We start from the raw sequence: 21,041 nt of genomic DNA, 5'->3' as shown, positions 1-21,041 counted from the left end.
CCGCTACTGCTGTATTTCGTGGTGCATGCGTGTACGACGTTGTAGTACAGGTAGTGCACATGTAAGTCAATGAAGTGAGGTGAGGTGTGCATATGAACTTGCTCTCTCGCGCCTTTAACATCAACAGCTCGGCTTTAGCGAAAACAACATCAATGCTAAACGAGCACTCACTCTCGTGCTTGGCACTCTCATTCAACGTAGACTTGACTACATCTGCATGTATCGGCTACCTCCGGATCCACCCGTAGGACCGAACAAGTTCGATGCAGAATTCTGGTTTGCGTATCCTGCGGCACCACCACCTCGATAGGCGGAAGATGCCGAGTCAGTGTAGCTAGGAGGCGCCTCCCGTCCGCCGCGGTAGGCCACAGATGAGCCGCCAGTATCTCCGTTTACGTAGGCTGACGATCCCATCGACGCACTCGATGAAGCGTGGCTGCGCGTTCCCCCTCGACCAGCTGAAGCTGCACGCAGAGTGCGAACCCACTCGTCCTTGGCCTCGCGGGACTTGGCGTGAAGCTGCAACGGATAGTATTTATCATCGCGGAAGGAGACGCTAAACGCCTCCGGCACAGCATAGTTGTCTTCGATAATCGCTCCCGTGACGTCCATAGGTGGGTTGTCTGAGCGGCAGCGCTCGTAGTCCTCTTTAGTGTCATAGAAGCTTAGCTGAGGTCCTTGTAGAACGAAATATCGTTGCTGCCACTTCGCGCGGGCTGAACCACCAGCTCCAGGGGCCATGTGCTGCTTAAGGAGGTAGCCGCACAGAATTTGAGCAAACGCTGAAGACGCGAATTCCGTTGCTCGGTACTGGCCCTGTTGCGCTGTATCGGCCAGGCGCTTCATGGTAGCGTTGTGGTTCAAAATGTGCTCCAGCTCGTTGGTCTTGAACTCTAGAGCGGAGCGAAGCCCAGCTAGCTCGGACGCACAGCGCTGCTCAGCCTCTTTGACTCCGAGCTCGCACTTTTGCTGTTGCTGAGCAGAGAGTTCCTGCATCGCACCGGCTTGCCCTTGCGCGACTGCAACCTTCACACTCAGATCATTCATCAGCTTTTCGAGTCCGCGTACTTCCGTCATGTGGGCAGCGTTCGTGTTCTCTGTGCGTTGAATTACCTGTGACAGAACGCGCTGACTGATAAACTCGCAGTATGCTGCATCAGCTGAGGGGCCCACCGCGACGGAAGCATATTCTCTCTGCACTGCACTCAGGTCGTCGTGCAAGAAGTTCTGTGTTTCACGGAAAAGCTCCATGGCAGAGTTTTGGCGGTGCTGCTCGGGGTGAGCCAAATACTCCGTGCCAGGGCGACTCAGGACATCCAGCACGTGTCTGCAGTACGCCATGGATGCTGCCGCATTCTGTTGCCGGTACGAGTCGAATTCCGCAGTCACTGCTGCACGGAACTGCGCCATGTAGTCGTCACCGCCTCCTGCTTCGGCGTCAGCCCCCATGTCTCCATCCACAATCTCACGCAGCTTCTTCTTGGCCAACCGCTTGCACAGGCGGTGCAAGTTCTTCAGCCTGTCTTCGGCGCAAGGCAGACGCGTGCGCTCTACGCTGGCGCCTTCAGCGTCGGCATCCTTCTCCATGATCTCGATCATCTCGTTCTCGGGAGCGGTCGGGTCTTCACCCTCGTCTATCGAATCCTGCATCTCCAGCTCCGGACGCAGCACCACGCTCCGCAAATTCCCATGTTCGTCGAACATGGCGTTGCCTCCCTGGCCGTTGTCAACCACTTCAAGTTCACCATCCTGGCGATCTTTCTCGTCAAAGCCAGCATCGGCCTCGTACTGCTCGGGCGAAACGTAGCTGCGCACGCGCGCGTGCAGCTCGGCCTTGTACCTCTCCACGGCGTCCTCGAGCGCGTCGTGGCACTGCGCCTGCACGACGCGACTCCAGGCGCTGGAGATCACGGGCGCCTTGCCGCTGTTGAGTGCCTCCACGTACGAGCCGGCCAGGTTTACGAACATGGCTCCGTTGAGCGGCTTGCCGAACATGGTCTTGGGCTTGGCCTTGCCGAACAGCCTTTTGCGCAGGCCCTCGAAGCTGCTGCGGAACTCGCCGCGCAGCTCGTCGTACGGCACCTGCGGCAGGTTCCGCAGCTTCTGCTCGTCGTCCACGGGGCGCACGAGCGTCACGCAGTCTCGCTGCCGGAAGAACTCGCTGAGCAGCGCGCGGATCTGGTCCTTCTCGACGGCGTCGTCGCTGTAGCCGCCCGTGGGCTGCAGCGCGTTCTCCAGGTACTGCTTGGACGAGATGGGCTTGCCGTTGTCCAGCAGCTGCAGCGTGAAGTCGCGCACGACCCACATGAAGCTCGGGAAGAACTCGTGCAGGCGGTCGGCGTTGTCCTTGCCCTGGCCGGAGGAGGAAGAGGCCGACGACGACGACGACGACGTCTGGATGTGCTTGGACAGGTTCACCACCAGCGACAGGTCCTCGATGGCGTTGCCGTCGATCACGCCGCGGCTGTTGTACACGAAGCTCGAGGCCAGCAGCAGCGCCAGCGCGAAGATGCGCGTGTCGTGCGTCTGCTCGCGGTCCACGCTGCCCAGGCCCTCCGTGTCCAGGAACAGCACGCTCGTGTCGTCGTCCAGCGGGATGGGCCGCCCCCACATCCAGATGCCCTTGGTGCACGCGTTCACGGTGCCGCCCACGGCGAAGCCGGCGCTGCTGCCGCCGTCCACGCCCTGCGCGTGGCGCACCAGCAGGTTGAGCAGGAAGCTCTTGCCCGTGCGGTACAGCCCCGCCACGGCCACCACCACCAGGCGCGTCTTCACCTTCTCCAGCACGGCGCTCGCCTCCGGGTTCACGCGGAAGCCGCCGTCGTCGTCCACCAGCACGAACGGCAGCGGCCGCACCGCCAAAGGCTCCTCCTCGCTCATGCTTCTCCTCCCTCACTTGCAGTTTGTATTAGATGAAAAAAAGCGAACCCACGACGACGATACGCGTGTGGCACACACCAAAATATCAATCAAAAACCAGTTAACAAAACCGATCAAAAACCAGTACTGTCGTGTTAAAAAAACCGATTGAAAACCAGTTTTTGGTGTGTGGCGAACACGAAAATACCAATCGGAAACCAGTATTTTTGGTGTTTCGTACACCGGTGCTCGTTTTTGACTGGCACGCACCAGCGTTCACTTTGGATAGACAGACGATGGCGCCGGCGACGCACGGAGCGACGTCCCGCCAGGGCAAGCGCGGCGCCGTGGGCAGGGCCAAGCTCGGGCGCGGAAACACGGGCATGGGCGCCAACCCGAACCTGCGCAAGAAGTCCAAGCTCGTGGTGACCTTCGACCCGGACAAGCGCAAGTGCGTGGCCATTGCTACATTGACACACCTGCCACTTGGGTATTGTGACACTGACGCTGCTCTTGTTCTTGCTATTGCTGTTGTAGAGAGTACTTGACGGGCTTCCACAAGCGCAAGCAGGAACGCCGTCGGTTCGGCCTGGACATGGAGGCGTACAAGGTGAAGAAGCGCCAGCTGGAGGCCAAGAAGCAGCGGCGCGAGGAGCAGAAGGAGAAGCTGGCGGCGCTCAACCTGCTGGACGACGACAAGAAGGACAAAGATGAGGAAGAAGATGAAGAGGAAGACGATGACGACGACGACAGCGACTCGGAGGCCTCCGGGGATGAGCACAAGCCCGTGCTGGGCGGCGCCAAGGCCGTGACCAAGGTCATGACCTTCAACGACGACTTCACGCAGGGCAAGTTCGGCGACGTGGTCACGGTCACCACGTCGGTTGGCGACCTGCAGAGCGACAGCGACGACAGCGGCAGCGACTTGGAGCCTTCGGATGACGAAGAGGAGGACGCGGACGAGCCCAAGCACCCGGCCTTCCTCCGGAAGAAGAAGAAATTCGAGGAGCCGCACTTGACGCTCTTCCAGCGGATACAGCAGCAGCGCAAGGGCAAGGCGCTGCCGTCCAAGCGTTCCAAGCTCAAGGACGCACGTGCCGCTCGCAAGGCTATGATGGGCAAGAAGGGCCACGGTGGCGCTGTTACTGGCAAGAAGCGCGGGGCGGAGGACGGCGCCGGTGGAGGCTCTGCCATCAGCAAACTCAACAAGAAGCTCAAGATGAAGCGCAGTCAGGGCGGCGCCAACAAGAAACAAAAGAAGCGGTAGCTGTTTTACTAGCATAGAGGTGAAGCTGAGTGTGGTCTCGCCAGAGTAAACAGACTTCAACATACACCTCATTCTCCATTGATTCGGTGTCTTCATTTATTAGCTGATCACTTTGAAATACTCGCGCCGATGCCTACTACACGACGCCGAGTGCCAAGTTACTTCCATACCTTAATGAGCGCGTCGCGGCCGCTGGAAACGAGCATCGGGCTCGGGTTCTGGCTGCTGCCGAGCTCGACAAGCGTCAGGTCCAGGATGCAATCTGTGTGTGCAGGGGACGGAGGGACTAGACCTCTTCGCTCCATACTGATAGCGGACTCCACGCCGCCCGCTCCTGATGCTGCCGCACTCGCGACGCCACCTGGAGTTGAGTAGAAAGACGAGTCCTGGCATACTGTAATGAGCGGCGGGCTGAGCTTGCTCCAGGCCATCTCGGGCTTTGTAACGGCAGCCGTGGTTGAGATCGGAGCCGCCGGCATTTCACCGAAGCGCTGTGGAGGAGCAGCTGCAGACGACGAGGACGACGGGTTCATGCGCCACCAGTCATTTGGAGGAGCCTGGTTGTCGTAAAACGACTTGGCTTCCCCGTTGCCGCAGATTGTGTAAGATTGCTTCCCGTTACGGATATCCCAGTAACGCAATTGCCGGTCTTCGCCGCCCGTAATAAGCGCGTCGCCAATACCTCGGAGATGAAGCGACGGGCACAGCATCGCGCGAACGCTTGGCTCCTCACTGAGCGGAGATGTCGAGATCTCGTCAAATGCTGTCGCAATGCCGAAGATTCCCAAAAAGCTTCCGAGAACGCTTCGACTGCGATGGGGAATTGGCACATGAAGGAGAGTTGGGCAGTTGCAGGCCTCGGCTTCAGATGCTTGAGCCTCCAATGTTCGGAACACTGCACGGCATGCACCAATGCTAAGATCAAATACTGCAACCTCGCCATCACCGGCCGCCACAAATACGAGAGGAACCGACGTCTCGTCAAGCGGTAGCGTGTTCGGCAATCCCAAGCATGGCTGCAGTCGGTGAATCGCGCGGTGAGATGAATGGCGCCAGATCCGGATCAGCACCAAAAAGCGCAGATCCCACAAACACAAAAATCCTCGGCTAGTGCCGACAGCGAGCCAACTCACATCAAGAGAGTGCGTCATTGACGTAACGTAGCCGAGTTCGGGAGAAATACTGAGAGTCCAAGCCTCGCGCCGCATCCGCAAGTCCCATGCGTGAATATTGCCGTCGCGCGTGGCGTACAATAGCAGAGCCTCTGTCACGTTATTTAAGTAGTCGATCGCCATGACAGCGCAGTCGTTTGCCCGCAGCTCCTTCAACCCACTTGCCTGCACGTTTCCGCCAACATTCACCCTGTCCACACGGAATACGTGCACCGTGCCGTCACTAGAAGCTGAAGCAACTGAGTGGCTGTTGGTCAACACCTTCATGTCGGTGATCACTCCACCCTGGCCGTCGTACGTGCAGCGTGATCCTTGGTTCACACTGTGCTGCAACGAACGTACTGACCAAATTTTCACAGTCCCGTCGTTTGAAGCTGATGCCAGGAAACTGTAGTCTTGAGCTGCGTTCACGCGAGTCACTGCGCCAGAGTGTTCCGCTAGCTCAGCTACCAGTACATTCTTTCGCGGCTGCCAGTTCCGGTACGAGCTAAGGTATCCACCTCCACTGCCGACTCCGTTGACACTGCTTGAGCTACTCGACGCTGTGCTGCCCACGGAGCCGCCAAAGCTACCCGGCGTTACACCTCCATTAATTGCTGCAGCTGCTGCTGCTGCAGCATTAAAGGAAGCACCTGCACCATTAGGGGGGTACGTACTGCTACCAACTTGAATTGGGGATGAAGTGACACTAGAAACGCTAGTGCCTCCTCGGTCACTGCCAGGAACGCCACTGCCTCCCGCGCCATTGCTTCCCGTGATGCCGATGCCACCACCCACTAGACAGTATGGACTCGGAGCGTGGCTGTAGATGGAGTAGGGGGAGCCATCAGAAAGCCGCAGAGCACCGAGATCAGGCGGCAGCGGAGGAATGCCCAGCGCATTAAGCCGTGCCAACAGTTTGCGAGGGTTTCCTAGCGCTGGATCCATCGCCGACTCCTTGAAGGCAAAATAATGGTGGTACGTTGTGTGTGCCTTCTTAATCATCCGCTGACGAGGTGGTGACACAGGCGACGCGTGCACTGGGTGATGGTGGGGGTCCAACAAACTGCTCATGCCATCGCCGCCGTACATATCACGCATATTCATGTTGAGCATGCTCACCATCACGCCGCCGCTGGTTGGCGCGAAGTGATTGGAGTCAATTTGACTCAGACCCGAATCATCAAGTGAAGATGACACGGAGCCAGGGGGAACCACAGATGACGGACCCGTAACTGTAATAGGCGAGGCTGAGATCGGCGTGCTAGGCTCAACAAGACTGTACATCTTTCCCACGTGCGATAGCGACAAACTTTCCAGAGATGGAGCCCCCGTCGTTGACCCACCATTTGACGTTGCCGATGTTGCCGAGCCTCCGCGATGCGAAGGGGAGCTGCCAGATGCATGAGAGCGAGATCTTATAACCAGGGCAGTAGACGTGGAATTTGCTGCCGCCGATGTAGCACTGTTGGTCGCTGTCGCGGAAGACGATGACGACGACGAAATCCCGAAGTTGCTAGCCTTGAGAGGTTGTGCTGTCGAGAGTGCAAAGCGCATATCGGGTACAAATAGCACACGAAGATGTGACCGTGATAGTTTGCGCGCAAATGGATTGCTACTGCTGGCAGTGGTGGCACCACTGCCGACAGTCACAGATGCATTGGCGACCGAACTGTGTGGTGATACAGAGCGATCTTTAGATGGTCCTTGCATTCGTGCCGCTTGCTCGGTTTTGGCCATTTCCAGCTTACTACGCATTTGCATCGAAGCAATCGATACGTATTGCTGCATAAGTTTCAGTGATTGGATCTCGTTTTTGCGCCGCTCATAGATCGAAGATACACCAGTCTCCACGCTACTTTCCATCACCAAAGGCGCCGCACCTGCACCGGATTGCTGCCGGTAGATGCTATATGCATCCAAAGAATCGGTGCTTAGCAAAGCATCGCGGTTTTTACGAGACCTTGACATGTCAATAATTGGTTCCTCCAGTGATTCTCGCGAAGTTGTCGTCATAGCAGCCAGAGGAGCAGGGGGAGCCATGTCATCGTCACTATCATCAGGCGCCTGAGAGACAGATCGTTCCATTTCAGCGATGACCTCGTTGAGACCGGAAGATGATGACGACGCCAATAACGCACGGTCAAACGTCTCACGCGACACATGACGTCGGCAACAACCGCGCAACCGCCGCGTGACCTCAGACACCTCCTCGTCAGGCAAGAACACCATTGTCTTCCGCAAAAATGGACGAAGCAGCGGGCTCAAGAAAACGTTGGCATCGACACTGCGCAATTGCCGCGAAATCTCACCCATCAGTTTTAGGACGGCATCGCGAATCCACCAACTTGGGTGCAGCAGTAACGAGCACGTCATGCGAGCCTTTTCCACCAACGTGCTTATTTTCTTTTGGAAAAGACCAAGCTGACACAAGCCAGTAAGGCATTCGACTGCCTTTGTGATGACGATCTCTTGGACATCAAACAACGCCTGCTCGATGCACGGGAGGATGTTATGCTCGACGGCCACGCGGCCAACGAACGAGCACACACCCACAATATAGTCGAAAAATGCTCCACGCAGTTCCCAGTCTGGATCGTTCAAAAACGTAATGAGCTGAGGAAGCACGACATCAAGCGTGCGTTCACGGCCGAAAAATACACAGAGCCTGGTAATATCGACAAGTAGTGCGCGCTTAACAAGAGATGACGAAGCCTTTTGGTCTGGTGTTGTGAGCTGGATCACAAAGCGTGAAATCATCTTGTGAAGAACGCTCAACTCCTTATCAAAGCTGCTGGATGCCAGGTATAAGGTGCTGGGAGTGGAAGACTCAGTACCCCGAGATGACATTACGGACAGCGACGTGGCGGATCCTGACGATGACATAGTCTTCTGTTTCATGGCATGCGCGATTTCCAGAAAACGTCGACTGGTCTCCGCCAGCTGCGGCAAGCACTCAGCAAACGTAATACGCACCAATTCATCGGGATCGGACTGGAAAGGAACCATAGCAGGCAACACATACTGTGGGAACACGGAGGCATCGGCTAGGGGGAAAGACTCCACCAGAGATAGTAGGTATGTGATGGTGCGGAGTGCCAACGCACGGACGGTGGCACTGGGATCATCAATAACCTCGAGGAGATACGGAATCAGACGCTGCAAACGGGCTTCGTCACTCGTAAACTGACCGAGTGCACGAATCAGGTACAATGCCGTGAGCTTCGACTCGGGTACTTGCACATGTCGTAGACTTGAACAAATTAACGATAGGATAATAACAATACCGTTGCGGTCATGTGGCCACGGCTCGCTACCACACGTTGGTGGCTTCATCCGTCGTGACGTGTTTGAGTGAGGAGGAGGCGTAGAAATGTTTGCCTTAGAGTCCATCTTGCCCAGGCTGTCATCATCCTTTGATTCAGCATTCTCTGAGTTCGTTTCTTCATCCAAGCGGCCAGTCGATGGTTCACGAGAATAATCAAGTAGCAGCAAGTTCTTTTTCTTCTGTGTAAGGGCGTTGAACTGATCGTGAAGCTTTTCGATTTTTTTCTTCTGCGCGTTGCCGGTGAGACTGCGCATATCATTCTCTTTATCCTTCAATTTCTGTAGCTTGGTGAGTGGCGGGTTTTCCCGTTCAGCCTTCTGTTTATCGTGCTTGGTTGGGATTTTCTGGTCCAGCTCCTCCAGCACCCGCTGTGCTACATGTGTCTGTTGGTCTCCAGTGGTAGTTGCTAATCGGTCCGATCCATAGCCTTCTTTGAGTCGTAACTTAAAAAACTCCTCACCCTCGGGGTCGTCCACACCGGCCACCTCACGTACCAATCGTCCGTAATACTTGCACACAAGACGTATGCGAGCGTCAGGCACTTTTCCACCACGACTAAGCACCAATACCAGGAACCTAAACAGGAAATTGTCAAAATACGTCGGGAACAATCCGCTAGGACTGGTGTACTTGGCGAGATAGCCACTAGCCGAAAGTCGCGCGCTGGGGTCCAACTGCAGCATGTGCAGCAGCAGCTCTTCAAGTCTGGGGTCGCCGACCTTCTTCAGCTGTTGTCGCAACGGTTCCGAATCACCAGTACGGTACTTCAGCAGCGACGGCAAGTCGAAAAGCGGCTTGCCTCCCAAAAACAGTTCCGCAATGACACATCCCGCCGAGAAAATATCCATCGACTCGAGCAAACTGCCTTCGCGGCGCGAACGAGAATACGACGACGGCGCGCTGCCATTCGACGTCGCCGAGGGCGGGGTCTGCATGGGGTTCCCGGACATGGTGGCGCTGCCCATGCCCATGGCCAGAATCTGCTTGTCCACCTCCTCCACCGTGACTTCGCTGTCCGCCATCTTGGACAGCATCACGGCTGCATCGGGCGTCTTCATCGAATTCAAGCCGACACTGCCGGGCGTGGACCCAGTGGCCGCCCCCATTGAGGCTGACCCTTTGCCGTAAAATCTCTCAGGAGCCACACTGCACCCTCGTCGCGTGGCGTCAATGGCACAGAAGTAGTAGTTGTAGTCGGCCGGGTCGTCCTCGGGGATGTACGTGGGCTTGAAGGGCGCGAAGTCGGTGAGGAAGACCCAGTTCCAGCTCGTGACCATGACGTTCTCCTGCTTGATGTCTCCGTGGCAGATGCCCTTGGCGTGGCTCTGCTCCAGCGCGCGGAGGATCTGGAAGGCGATCCACTTCTTCTCCACCATCGTCAGGAACGGCCGCGAGCAGATGCGGTCGTACAGGTTGGACGCGAAGTACTGGCGCACCATGAAGGCCACGTTGTACTTGTTGGAGAGCTGGAAGTCCGCGTACGGGATCACGTTGGGCTGCTGCTCCACGGAGAAGGCCAGCGCCAGGCGGCGCAGCGCCACCTCGGCGCTCGTGAGCGACTCGCGCTCGTCGTACTTGCGGTAGATCTTGACCACCAGGTGCCCTTCGTCGCACTTGCACGAGATGCTCTTGAGGAACTTGCCGTCGCCGATCAGGCTGCCGAACATCATGTCCATCGAGCGCGGCGTGTAGTCCATGAGGAACGTGCGGTACTGCGACGCGCTGTCCAGCACGCTCTGCGGCTGCGCGCGCGGCGCGGCGTTGCCCATGCTGGTCGACGGGGGGCGAGCGACGCACCGATCGAGAGCCTGGCGCTTCCTCTACGAGCTGCGGCGGCTGCGGGGCGGCGGAGCGCGCTGTGGTGGGGCTCCGTGCGAGACTTCCGAGGCGCACGCGGAGACTTCCGCAATCGGTTTTTCTCCCTTGCTGTCGCCCGTCGTGAAGTGATCGCGACGCTGACTCGACTAAGTACGAACGGAAAAGTGGGTTCAGTGAGTAGTAGCTGGGCTCGGCCAATCACAGAGCTCTGTGAACAGGAGTGATGGTCCTACAGTTGCCGTTGCCTTTTTAGGATACGTGTCCTGGTGCCAGTGTTAGTGCAGCAGTTAACGTCAACAAGCATGGCAATAGTGTATTAGAAAGGATTCGTCTCCTCCTGCGCTCGCGGCCCCTCGAACCTCCTCGCTGCTGTATTCGACGGCTCTCCTAACTGCTTCGGTCGGTTCTCTTGCCGCTCGCGCTGTCCTAGACATATCGCTTAGCTGTAGAGGTCCTCCTCGTCCTCGTCGGCAGCGGCATCGGCGGCGCCACCAGCAACGCCAGCGTTGACGTTGCGGCCCGGGAACGAGAAGTTCGCCAGGGATGTGCCGCCCGCAGTCACGTGCGAACGTGCCTGCTGCAGCGTCTGTGCGAAGGTCGAGTACTGCGCCAGGTCGCGGTCGCTGACCGAGCGACGCGCGTTGCGCACGGCCTCCTCGAAGTGGCGCGGCGTAATCTCGGGCACCGGGTCCTCTTCCTCGATATCCTCCATCTCGTCGCCGGCCTCAGCACGGAGACGGTCACGCTCCATGTCGCGGGCAATGCTCTCGCGGATAGCCAGCTTGGCAGCACGCTGGCAGATCTCCGTAAGATCGGCACCCGAGAACTTGTCCGTCTGCTGGGCCAGGAAGTTCAGGTCCACCTCCTTAGACACAGGGCTCTTGCGCAGCACAGAGCGCAGGATGCTCAGGCGCGACTCGAAGTCGGGCATGGGGATGAAAATAAGCTGGTCCAGACGGCCCGGACGCATAAGGGCCGGGTCGATGATGTCGGGACGGTTCGTGGCACCGATAATGAACACGTTCTTCTTGGCGCCCATACCATCCATCTCCGTCAGAAGCTGGTTCATCACACGGTCACCAGCACCACCGGCATCGCCCGCGCTGCTGCCACGCTGCTGGGCAATAGAATCCAGCTCATCGAAGAACAGCACACACGGAGCAGCACCACGGGCCTTGTCGAACACCTCACGCACGTTGGCCTCCGATTCACCGAACCACATCGTCAGCAGCTCAGGGCCCTTAATGGAGATGAAGTTAGCTTGGCACTCGTTGGCCACAGCCTTGGCCAGCAGCGTCTTACCGCAACCGGGCGGGCCGTAGAAAAGAACACCCTTGGACGGGCTGAGACCATACTTCTCAAACTTCTCCGGGTGCTCCACAGGGTATTGCACCAGCTCGAGCAGCTCGCGCTTTACGCCCTCCAGGCCACCGATGTCCTTCCACGTGACCGTGGGCACCTCCACCGTGGTCTCGCGCAGCGAGGACGGGTTGGACACACCCAGGGCGTACTTGAAGTGGGCCTGTGTGACAGCCATAGCGTCCAGGATCTCGGCGTCAATGGTCTCATCCTCAATGTCAATCACATCCATCTTCTCACGGATGCACTGCAGCGCAGCCTCGGTACACAGGGCAGCCATATCAGCACCAACGAAACCCTGCGTGTCACGCGCAATAAGCTCCGGGTCGACGTCGTCGTCCAGCTTCATGTTGCGCGTGTGGATACGGAAGATCTCGAGACGGCCATTCTCATCGGGCACGCCAATGTCGATTTCGCGGTCGAAACGGCCAAAGCGACGCAGGGCAGGGTCCATGCTGTTGGGGCGGTTGGTAGCACCGATCACCACCACACTCGCACGCTGCTTCAGGCCATCCATAAGCGTAAGCAGCTGCGACACAATACGACGCTCCACCTCGCCGTTGGTCTTCTCACGCTTCGGCGCAATGGAATCGATCTCATCAATGAAGATAATAGCCGGCGCGTTCTTCTCAGCCTCCTCGAAAGCCTTCCGCAGGTTGCTCTCCGACTCGCCAGCCATCTTCGACATGATCTCGGGGCCGTTGATCAGGAAGAAGAAGGCGCCCGTCTCGTTGGCGACGGCACGGGCAATCAGCGTCTTACCCGAGCCGGGCGGTCCGTACAGCAGCACACCGCGAGGGGGCTTAACACCCAGCGTCTTAAACAGCGTCGGGTGACGCAGGGGCAGCTCGATCATTTCACGGATCTGAGCCATCTGGCGACGGCACCCACCGATGTCGTCGTAGCCGACCTCGTCCATCTTCTCCTCGTCCTCGCGACGCACGGGCTCGCCCTCGCAGTGGATGATGGTGTCGGGCGCCACAATACAGTACGGGGCGGGCTCGGTCTCCACGACCTTGAACTCCACGGGGTGCATGGCCTGGCGCACGAGGAACAGGTCGCCCTTCTTGACGGGGCGGTAGGCCTCCACGAAGTAGGGCTTGAGGTACACGTCGAACAGGTTGCCCGTCACGCCCTCGATGGTGTCGTCGATGGGCAGCACGTGGATGCGCTTGCCGTAGGGCACGTCGCCGCACGTGTGGATGCCCACGACGTCGCCCAGGCGCACGCGCAGGTTCTTGCGCACCACCTTGTTCATGCGGACGTTGTTGTCGTCCACCGTCTCGTCCTGGAGCACCACGCACACCGTGTCGTGGCCCTTCTTGCCCTTGATGAGCACCGTGTCGCCGCGGAAGAGCTGCAGCTCCTCCATCTTGGCCATGCTCAGCGCGATCACCGAGTTGTCGTCGTTCGTGGCCTCGTCCACCACCAGGCGGTTGGGCGACCGCTTGCGGTCCATGATGCCGGCCTTGAACTCTTCCTTCCTGCGGCGAGGACGGCACGCACACACAGCAACGTCAGTCTACGGGTGGCTACACGCGTTCAGCAGTCCCGCGACGTACTTGTCACTCATGTTTCAAGTGTTTCTGCTGCTCCGCCGGGTGCCGAATCAAAGCAAGCTGACGTGACAAAGGCATAGTGAATCGAGGTCAGTTTCCTGCATGTTTCTCGGCAGTTGACCCCCAGATCTTGCTGCTGTCTCTTTCCCCGTCGTGTTTCGGCACCTTCCAGCGGTTTTTACGCGCCTGGAGCGGGCTTTTCGCGACGACAGAAGAGCGGAGATGACGGCAGGACTATCTGGGGGCTCGGTCTGGGCTGCTGGAGCGCCTTGGCGGAGCGCACCTCGAGGCTCCTGCTTGTGACTGTTCTTCCGCGGAAATGGACGTTGGGAATCCTCGAGGGGGAGAAGATATGCTTGAAGCTACACGATTGGCTGAAATGTTGCATAATCAATCCAGAATATTCCCGGCGGTGACTTGGGATTTGTATGGAAGACAACTTAGTCGAGAGGAATAAACCTTGTCGGGAGAGCCAATCAGAAGCTCTTGTAAGATGGCTACATTTGTTTAATTCATTAATTTCAGTAGATGCTCTCAGCGCATTGCTACCATGATGACGTGGACGCAATGAGGTCATGGCAACTTGCTTATTACTTGTGTAGATCAAAAACTAGAATGCATGCTTCAAGCTGAGGGTGAAGGTCCTGCTGGGCTGCGTGCGCGCACAAGTCCACCGCAGCTTCCTAGCTACCTCCTCCATTTTTTCCAGCGCCTTAGTCGCGGCGGTTGTTGCGTGGCGGGTTGCCGCCCTTGTTGTTCTTGAGCAGCGCGATGAGAATGCGCACGAAGATGGACATCAGGTCTGCACACAGCAACAACCGGAGTAATAGTACAGCATCAGCAATTCGCCAGCAAAAGAAGTTCGCACAATGGAGACACACACGTACCCATGAACAGGCCGAGCGTGTGGGCCAGCACGTCCTTGTCACCCATGCTGGCCTTCTCGATGATCATCTGCGTGTCGAACACGACGTAGCCGCAGAACATGAAGAGCCCGCCATACTGCGGCACAGGAAACACGTCGAAACGACGAAGCACCAGTTAGCTCATTTGCCTTCATAAAAAAGGTCGGCTTGCCATGGCCGCCGCTCGTACCAGGTTCATGTTGAACAAGAACGACGAGTGGGTGAAGAGGTTCAGGACACTCGTCAGGAACAGCAGCGACAGCGCCGAGCTCAGGATTCCGCCCAGGTACAGGTAGGCGCGACGCGTAGCTGTAGCAGCAAATGGGTCAATACAGACACATATTAGCACATAACCCCAGCAACACAAGGCATTGGCAGCACTCACCGATCAGGGCGCTACCAGTGAAGCACAGGAACACCAGTGTCGTCAACAGTCTATCACAAAGTGCACACCACGACACACATTAGCCAGACTCCCCATATCCTTTAGCAACTAAAGGAGTGGGGCTCTTACAGGGCCGAGACGAGGATGCTGGGGTCCACCTGAACGGCCACGGCCACGAGCGTGGAGACGCTGAGGCCCATGGCGGCCGCGATCATCATGAGGATGCCGAAGCGGCGTTGGTAGTTCTGCACGGGCTCCATGTAGAGCCAGACGGAGCCCATCGTGGTCACGAACGACGAGCCCATGAACGACCAGCGCTCCGGGCCGAACGCCAGAGTGCAGCCCGCGCTCAGCATGGCGGCCAGCACGCAGGCGGCCAGCGTGGCGTACACGCGCACGAGGTGCTGCTGCACGTCCTCCGTGATGCCGCTGGTCTTCATCATCGTCGCCATGTTCCACGACGACGTCGCGGGCGCCACGCGGGTCCCGAACATGTTCATGCTTGGTCTCTCTGCGTGTACCGCTTCTTCTTGAGATTTGACTCGGAACTGGCCAATTGTATTGTGTAGCCAGCTGGCAGGGCGGAAAATAGCAACACCCGACGGACAAGAAACCCGAAAAAACGCTTTTTAGCTTGTCAAAGTTCACGCATGAGGCACACGGAAGCTACTTGCGAGTTGGTTTGGTCCCTAGCTACTATTCGCTGCAGCGCAGAGACTCGCTGCGTCACTTGCGGCGCGACTTGGAGCCTGCCAAGCACCAACTTGTCCGTTAAAATCGAAATGCAAAAATGGCGTGCTAACGTTGAAGTTGCATTGTTAGCCCCTACCTGAGACGTCTGCGTACGCTGCAGAGCTGCCCACGATCTTCTTCGTTCGTGCGGACGGGATCCCCTTCTTCAGCGCCACGTTGGACACGATTTTGCGGTTCTTGGCGTCTTGGTATGTTGACCGGTTTGTGCTGCCTCCGGTCGAAAGTACGCTTTTGGAGGGTTTTGATGAAGCCCCGGAGTACAGCGATCCGCCGCCTTGGCTGCCTTCGCTGATCTTGTTGTTGTTTCCGTTCTTACTCCCATAAGAGTACTTGCTTGTCTTGCCCTTTGTGATGCTACCCATGCCTCGACCTCCTGCTGCGTTGTTTATTGGCGGTAATTCGTCCTCGCTCGCGTCGTACGCTCCGTAGTCCTTCGTATCACTAGGGGCTTGCATTCCGTGTGACCTAAACAAACAACCAAGCGGTAGGAGTTAGCTAAATCGGTAACGCCGATTGTATAGTTGCAAGCAAAGCGCAACGTACCCATTCTGGATTGAAGGTAGCGGTACTTTATCGTCGTTGTCGTTGCCTTTCCGCGCCTTGTAAGCCATAGGTAATCCTATTGATGGCTGTTGCTGTGGCTGAAGTACGTGCTGTTGCTGTTGCTGCTGCTGAGCTCGTAACGTAGCTTCTTCGAGGTCACGGATTTCGCGGAAGTATTCGTGCCGTAATGCCTCCCGTGCGTTCATTCGCTTGCTCGGGTCGTATGCCAGCATTTTGTGCATAAGATCGATTGCAGCGGGTGATGCATGCGGAATAAGTTTGGCGATACTGGTTCCTTCCTCCTTAGGAAAATTAAAGTCGATGTGGGCAGCTCCTTTGCGCTTGAAAATCTCCAAGACTTCGGGCGGCGGCGTACCTAGGATTTTGTGTATACGATGGATCTGGTCGAGCTCATTAGAGCCCGGGAAGAGCGGGTAGAGCGATGTGATTTCAAAGAATACACAACCGACGCCCCACATATCCATTTCAGGTCCGTAGTAGCCATCTGTGAGTAAACATTCGGGCGCACGATACCATCTTGTTGAGATGTACTCAGTGTACGGTTGCTTGGAATAAATACCTCGACAGGAACCGAAATCGGCCAGCTTGAGTTTGGTATTGTCCTCCACCAAAATATTCTCAGGCTTGATGTCGCGGTGGAAAATGCCCTTGTTGTGCATGTGATCCAACGATTTAACAAGCTGGTACATAAGCGACTGCACGAGGTCAGGCTTGAGGTAGTGGCGCCGACCGCGAATCATCTCGTACAGGTTAGCGTCCATCAGCTCGAACACAAGCGCCAGTCGACCGGATGGCTGGTCATACAGCACTTCCTCCAGCTTGACGATGTGCTGGTGCGGTGATAGTCTTCGCAGTGCCTGGATCTCACGAAGGTTGTTCACCTGGTCGATGCTCTCGAAGTGGTTCTTCATGCACTTGATCGCGTGGAACTTGCTGTCCTTGACATTCTGCGCCTTGAGCACCTCGGAGAAGGTGCCCTCGCCCTTCTTCGCCACTAGCCGATACTTCCGCATGACTAACTGTTCTGTTGCTGACTATTGGGGGGGGGGGGGGGGGGGGGGGGTACAGTGCTCTGTCAGAGACAAGCAGCTAGCTGCCTCCGTCGCTGCGAGCTTGAGGACCTCGACGCCACCTCGATGCGCTTTGGGACGGCAGCCACTACGAGGCCTAAATACCGGGACTAATGCAACTGCGTTTATATTTACCAGCGGCATCATTCATCATGAAAGCGAGTTGGGGTGGAGACTGCAACCAAAAATAAAGCTGTCCAAAACACGGTTGTATCTGTACCAAAACCAGCTGAAACAACGGATTGTTGAACGATTATTTTTGATAATTCGAGTACATAAGCAAATCCTATACGAAAACGACGTTTAATGGATACTTAAACGAGGTGTTAAAAGGGTCCTGCTCACCAGAAAGTCACTGGTCGACGCGCTCAGAATTCCACCCATCCAAGACCGTCACCATGTCGGAGCTCTACGAGAATAAAGTATGCCTCTCGCCCATGGTTCGCTCGGTACGTCGCTGCCTTCTCCCGCATATCATTCCCCACGCTCTCGCAATTCTGTTGCACTTGGTCCTGCCACCCAATTCGCTCTAACCACCGAGTTCTGTCGCCATAATGAAGGGCACTCTGCCGCTGCGTCTGCTGTCGCTGCGCTACGGCGCCGACCTCGTCTACGGCGAGGAGATTGTCGACAAGCGCATCATTTCTGCTGTGCGCGTCCCTAACGGTGCGATCGGTGTTGATTCAATTGGCTGTTTCTGTCGAGCACTCGTGGCAACGGGCCCGTGCTGACCTTTTGGTGCAAGGGCTTGGCTCTGATGTACGCAGAGGTCGTGAACGCCGTGGACTTCGTTAGTCGCAACGGCGACTCGGTGGTGTTCCGCACGTGTCCGGAGGAGGCTGGCAAGGTGGTCTTCCAGATCGGAACGGCCGACGCGGTGCTGGCGCTCAAGGCGGCGGAGGCGGTGTAGGTTGTGCATTGGCTTTGTGAACAGCACTCTATTAACTGTTCTGAGGTGGTGGTTGTTTCACTTGTGTCTTTTTTTTCTCGGAACATGCAGAGCTCGCGATGTTGCTGCCGTAGATATTAACATGGGTTGCCCCAAGCACTTCTCGATCCAGGGTGGCATGGGCGCGGCGCTGCTGCGGAAACCCGAAGTAGCCTGCGACGTAAGACCGCAGTCCGTTTGATAAAGCGTTATGTCTTTTGATCTTTAGCTAACTCAACCCGGTGTTTGGTGTGGAGATCATGAAAACTCTGCGTCGCAACCTGAACATTCCTGTATCGTGCAAGATTCGCCTGCTGCCGGAAATTCAAGACACGGTACGACGCCTATCATTTTGTCTTTGCAACCTGCAGTTTTGTCGGGGCTCATCATTTTCACTTGACCAGATCGATGCAGCAAAGCGCCTCGAAGACGCTGGAGCATATGCAGTTGGTGTGCACATGCGCCAGATCCATGAGCGCCCTCATGACAAAGCAAGCTGGGACAGATTGGCGCCCGTCGTGTCTGCTCTTTCTGTTCCCGTGCTCGCAAACGGTGACGTGTTCGAACATGAGGATATCGACAAGCTCCGCAAGATTTCGGGAGCGTCTTCCTTCCTCATTGCTCGCGGTGCGCTCGCTAACCCGTCCATTTTCCGAAAGGAAGGCCGTTTGCCCGTGGATCGAGTGGTGCAAGACTATCTGAAGGCTGCAGCTGAGACGGATAATGTGTACCAGAACACCAAGTACAACGTCATGCGTATGATCCCGAGCTCACTCGAGGATGCGTTCGCAAGCGGCAACAAGTACGGATATGCCAAGGGTGCGAATATCGTTACTGTCCCCGAGCTTGCGGCAACAAGGAACGGCTTGCAGATGTATTCGCTATGGGACCTCCAAAACTATTATAATCAGTGTCAGGACCAGTTCCGGGCGAAGGCTGCAGAACTTGAAAAGTCTACACAATCTCTGGATCAGGCCTCCGCGACGCTGACCACCCTCCCAGGAGCTCAGGATCGGTATGCCGAGTCGCTTCACTCAGCGGAAGGCGAGAAACCAATAGCTCGAAACAACCGTTCTGGCAAGCCTGAGCTGTTCTGTGAAACGTGCAAGATCCAGTTGCTCAGTGACCAAGACGTGAAGCTTCACTACAAGGGTCGAAAGCACAAGAACGTGCTCCGCCGGCAAACTTCTGTTACTATCTCCAAGTTCGTCGTAAAAGCGCAGCTGGAGCAAGCCCCTGCTGTAGCCGATACGACAAACGCCTCAATGAGTGAGAGCAACAAGACATCGTCGGAAGAGCGTGAACACGAAGGTGAGGGCAAGCGGGATTTGAAGCGCGTGAAGCGTGAGGGCAACGCTGCAGCTGATCTCACGAAGAACAAAGTTCCGGAAAACGCAAGTGGAGAATCTACTTCGCCAACGGAGCCCTGAAAGCCCGCAGACTGTGCTTGCTCAATGAAACTGTGCTGTCCACTCAAGAATTATTTTGTTACGAGAAAACGTCAACTCGGGTCGTCGGTGCTTACCCCACTTAATTCCTTACCAAACGCCTTGCGTTGAACTCGTCCTGGATCTCCTGCATCGTTTTCCCTGACGTATCTGGCACAACCGTGTACACAAAGAGGAACGACAGCGCTACCGTGCACATGAACGGAGTGAAGCTGAAGTTGACCAAGGCCGCAGCAATGTACGGATAGCCCAGGCCCACCGCGAGGTTGGACAACCAGCTGCAGCCCACGCATACTGAATTGCCCATAGCGCGAACGTCGTCGGGGAAGAGGTCTGCCATGACCACCCATGCAAGTGAACCGAGACTTGAACCGAATGTCGTCACGTAGCACGCTGTGAACACGATGGCCAGCGCTGGCAGGCTAGCAACGAGCGACACTGTGATGCCGACCGCACTGAAAAACATTCCAGCTAGTCCGTACAAAATGAGTTTGCGATTGCCAAAGCGAGTCGCCAGCATACCGCAAAACATTGTCGGCAGCACATTGACAAAGTTAACAGCCACGATACCAATGCGGTCATCCGCGATACCAGCCTGCTTGAAGAGACTCGACGAGTAGAAGAATACGGCATTGATACCCGTGAGCTGCTGGGCCCCAGCCACCCCGATGGCCGTTAGCAGTTGGCGAATAAGCATAGGCGAGAACAACTTGGCGAAGTTGCGCGGCTTCGGCTCTTCAGACATGGTGGGTGGTGGAAATGGCAACGCGTATTCACTTCCAGACGCGATTCGCGGGGCGGGGTGGTCTTGCTTCAGCCAAGTTTTAGCAAGGTAGACATTTTCTTTGCCATACAGGCGCGCTAACTCTCGCTCTGCGAGCTGGTGCTGCCCTACCATCATCAGCCAAGCAGGGCTTTCAACAATGATGAAAGGTGCTAGAGCCAAGAACAGCAACGCCAGCACAATAGGGAATCCCGCGATGTAGTGCCAGCCGCTGCTTGTGTCGGCGAAGAAGAAGGTGATGGCCACAAGCAAATTCCCGACGGTGATAGCAATCTGGAAGCCGACACCAAGGCTGTTGCGGAGGCTTGGTGGCGAAATCTCACTGATGAAGCCGGGGATGACAGCAGTGGCCCCACCCGATGCAATTCCCGAGACCATTCGTCCACCGATGAACATCCACACGGTGGAGGCACAGGCTTGCACCACGGCGCCGACGATCATGAACATGCAATTTGTCATCATGATGCGTTTACGTCCGAACGTGTTGGAGAGCCGACCACAAACGAGAGCACCGATCATACCGCCAACGATCCAGGCACTGACGGCGATAGTCCATTGCGCTTTGGTGTGCCCGGGGAACATGAGGCAAGTGCCGGAGGCGACAGGTCTAGCGTTGCAGTCCTCTTCGTCGTTGAACGTCGTCAGGTTCAATTGCGTGGTGGACCATCCGTACTGCAGTGGTTGCAAAAGTGACACCAGCACGTTGGTGTAGAGCAGCCAGCGAGGTTGAACCGGTGCGTGCACATTTGGCACTGGTGGTGCCGTGGTCGTGACTTTCGGCGTAAGCACCACCCGAACGTAGTCACTCGTACTGCTTGGCGATGGTGAAGGCACTTCCATAGCGCTTGGTCGACTTGTTGGCT

General features: G+C 56.7%; 8 protein-coding genes across 9 annotated transcripts; 2 read left to right on the top strand and 6 right to left on the bottom strand.

Annotated features, from left to right (window-relative positions):
- Positions 1-207: 207 nt before the first annotated feature.
- IUM83_14907 (Guanylate-binding protein) lies at positions 208-2,880 on the bottom strand (the record flags this gene model as incomplete). 2 transcript variants are annotated; one of them, XM_067939682.1, is made up of 2 exons in its annotated part: positions 666-744; positions 812-2,880. In XM_067939682.1, the coding sequence occupies 2 exons, from the start codon at positions 2,878-2,880 to the stop codon at positions 666-668; spliced, it is 2,148 nt and encodes a 715-aa protein (XP_067787975.1). The 2 variants fall into 2 exon arrangements, with proteins under 2 accessions (XP_067787976.1, XP_067787975.1); XM_067939683.1 differs by having other exon boundaries at positions 208-2,880.
- Positions 2,881-3,155: 275 nt separating this feature from the next.
- IUM83_14906 (Nucleolar protein 12) lies at positions 3,156-4,126 on the top strand (the record flags this gene model as incomplete). The annotated part of the gene is made up of 2 exons (XM_067939681.1): positions 3,156-3,310; positions 3,397-4,126. The coding sequence occupies 2 exons, from the start codon at positions 3,156-3,158 to the stop codon at positions 4,124-4,126; spliced, it is 885 nt and encodes a 294-aa protein (XP_067787974.1).
- Positions 4,127-4,284: 158 nt separating this feature from the next.
- On the bottom strand, positions 4,285-10,374 carry IUM83_14905 (VPS15 protein kinase; the record flags this gene model as incomplete). The annotated part of the gene is made up of 3 exons (XM_067939680.1): positions 4,285-4,936; positions 9,100-9,160; positions 9,405-10,374. The coding sequence occupies 3 exons, from the start codon at positions 10,372-10,374 to the stop codon at positions 4,285-4,287; spliced, it is 1,683 nt and encodes a 560-aa protein (XP_067788017.1).
- A 488-nt stretch (positions 10,375-10,862) lies between these two features.
- IUM83_14904 (transitional endoplasmic reticulum ATPase) lies at positions 10,863-13,355 on the bottom strand (the record flags this gene model as incomplete). Its single annotated transcript, XM_067939679.1, has 2 exons — positions 10,863-13,266; positions 13,345-13,355. The coding sequence occupies 2 exons, from the start codon at positions 13,353-13,355 to the stop codon at positions 10,863-10,865; spliced, it is 2,415 nt and encodes an 804-aa protein (XP_067787964.1).
- A 699-nt stretch (positions 13,356-14,054) lies between these two features.
- Positions 14,055-15,131, bottom strand: IUM83_14903 (Bax inhibitor-like protein; the record flags this gene model as incomplete). Its single annotated transcript, XM_067939678.1, has 5 exons — positions 14,055-14,143; positions 14,229-14,343; positions 14,437-14,555; positions 14,632-14,681; positions 14,761-15,131. The coding sequence occupies 5 exons, from the start codon at positions 15,129-15,131 to the stop codon at positions 14,055-14,057; spliced, it is 744 nt and encodes a 247-aa protein (XP_067787966.1).
- Positions 15,132-15,449: 318 nt separating this feature from the next.
- Positions 15,450-16,961, bottom strand: IUM83_14902 (CMGC/RCK protein kinase; the record flags this gene model as incomplete). The annotated part of the gene is made up of 2 exons (XM_067939677.1): positions 15,450-15,849; positions 15,928-16,961. The coding sequence occupies 2 exons, from the start codon at positions 16,959-16,961 to the stop codon at positions 15,450-15,452; spliced, it is 1,434 nt and encodes a 477-aa protein (XP_067787965.1).
- A 494-nt stretch (positions 16,962-17,455) lies between these two features.
- IUM83_14901 (tRNA-dihydrouridine synthase) lies at positions 17,456-19,376 on the top strand (the record flags this gene model as incomplete). The annotated part of the gene is made up of 6 exons (XM_067939676.1): positions 17,456-17,467; positions 17,579-17,684; positions 17,786-17,924; positions 18,019-18,127; positions 18,204-18,281; positions 18,351-19,376. The coding sequence occupies 6 exons, from the start codon at positions 17,456-17,458 to the stop codon at positions 19,374-19,376; spliced, it is 1,470 nt and encodes a 489-aa protein (XP_067787962.1).
- Positions 19,377-19,476: 100 nt separating this feature from the next.
- IUM83_14900 (Major Facilitator Superfamily (MFS)) lies at positions 19,477-21,018 on the bottom strand (the record flags this gene model as incomplete). The annotated part of the gene is made up of 1 exon (XM_067939675.1): positions 19,477-21,018. One exon carries the CDS (start codon positions 21,016-21,018, stop codon positions 19,477-19,479), a length of 1,542 nt encoding a protein of 513 aa, XP_067787967.1.
- Positions 21,019-21,041: the final 23 nt, after the last annotated feature.

The sequence above is a fragment of the Phytophthora cinnamomi genome, assembly GCF_018691715.1.
Source record: "Phytophthora cinnamomi strain GKB4 chromosome Unknown Contig56, whole genome shotgun sequence".
Lineage (NCBI taxonomy): Eukaryota > Oomycota > Peronosporomycetes > Peronosporales > Peronosporaceae > Phytophthora > Phytophthora cinnamomi.
The sequence above is the reverse complement of the archived record's forward strand: the minus strand, read 5'-3'. Positions and strand labels throughout refer to the sequence as shown.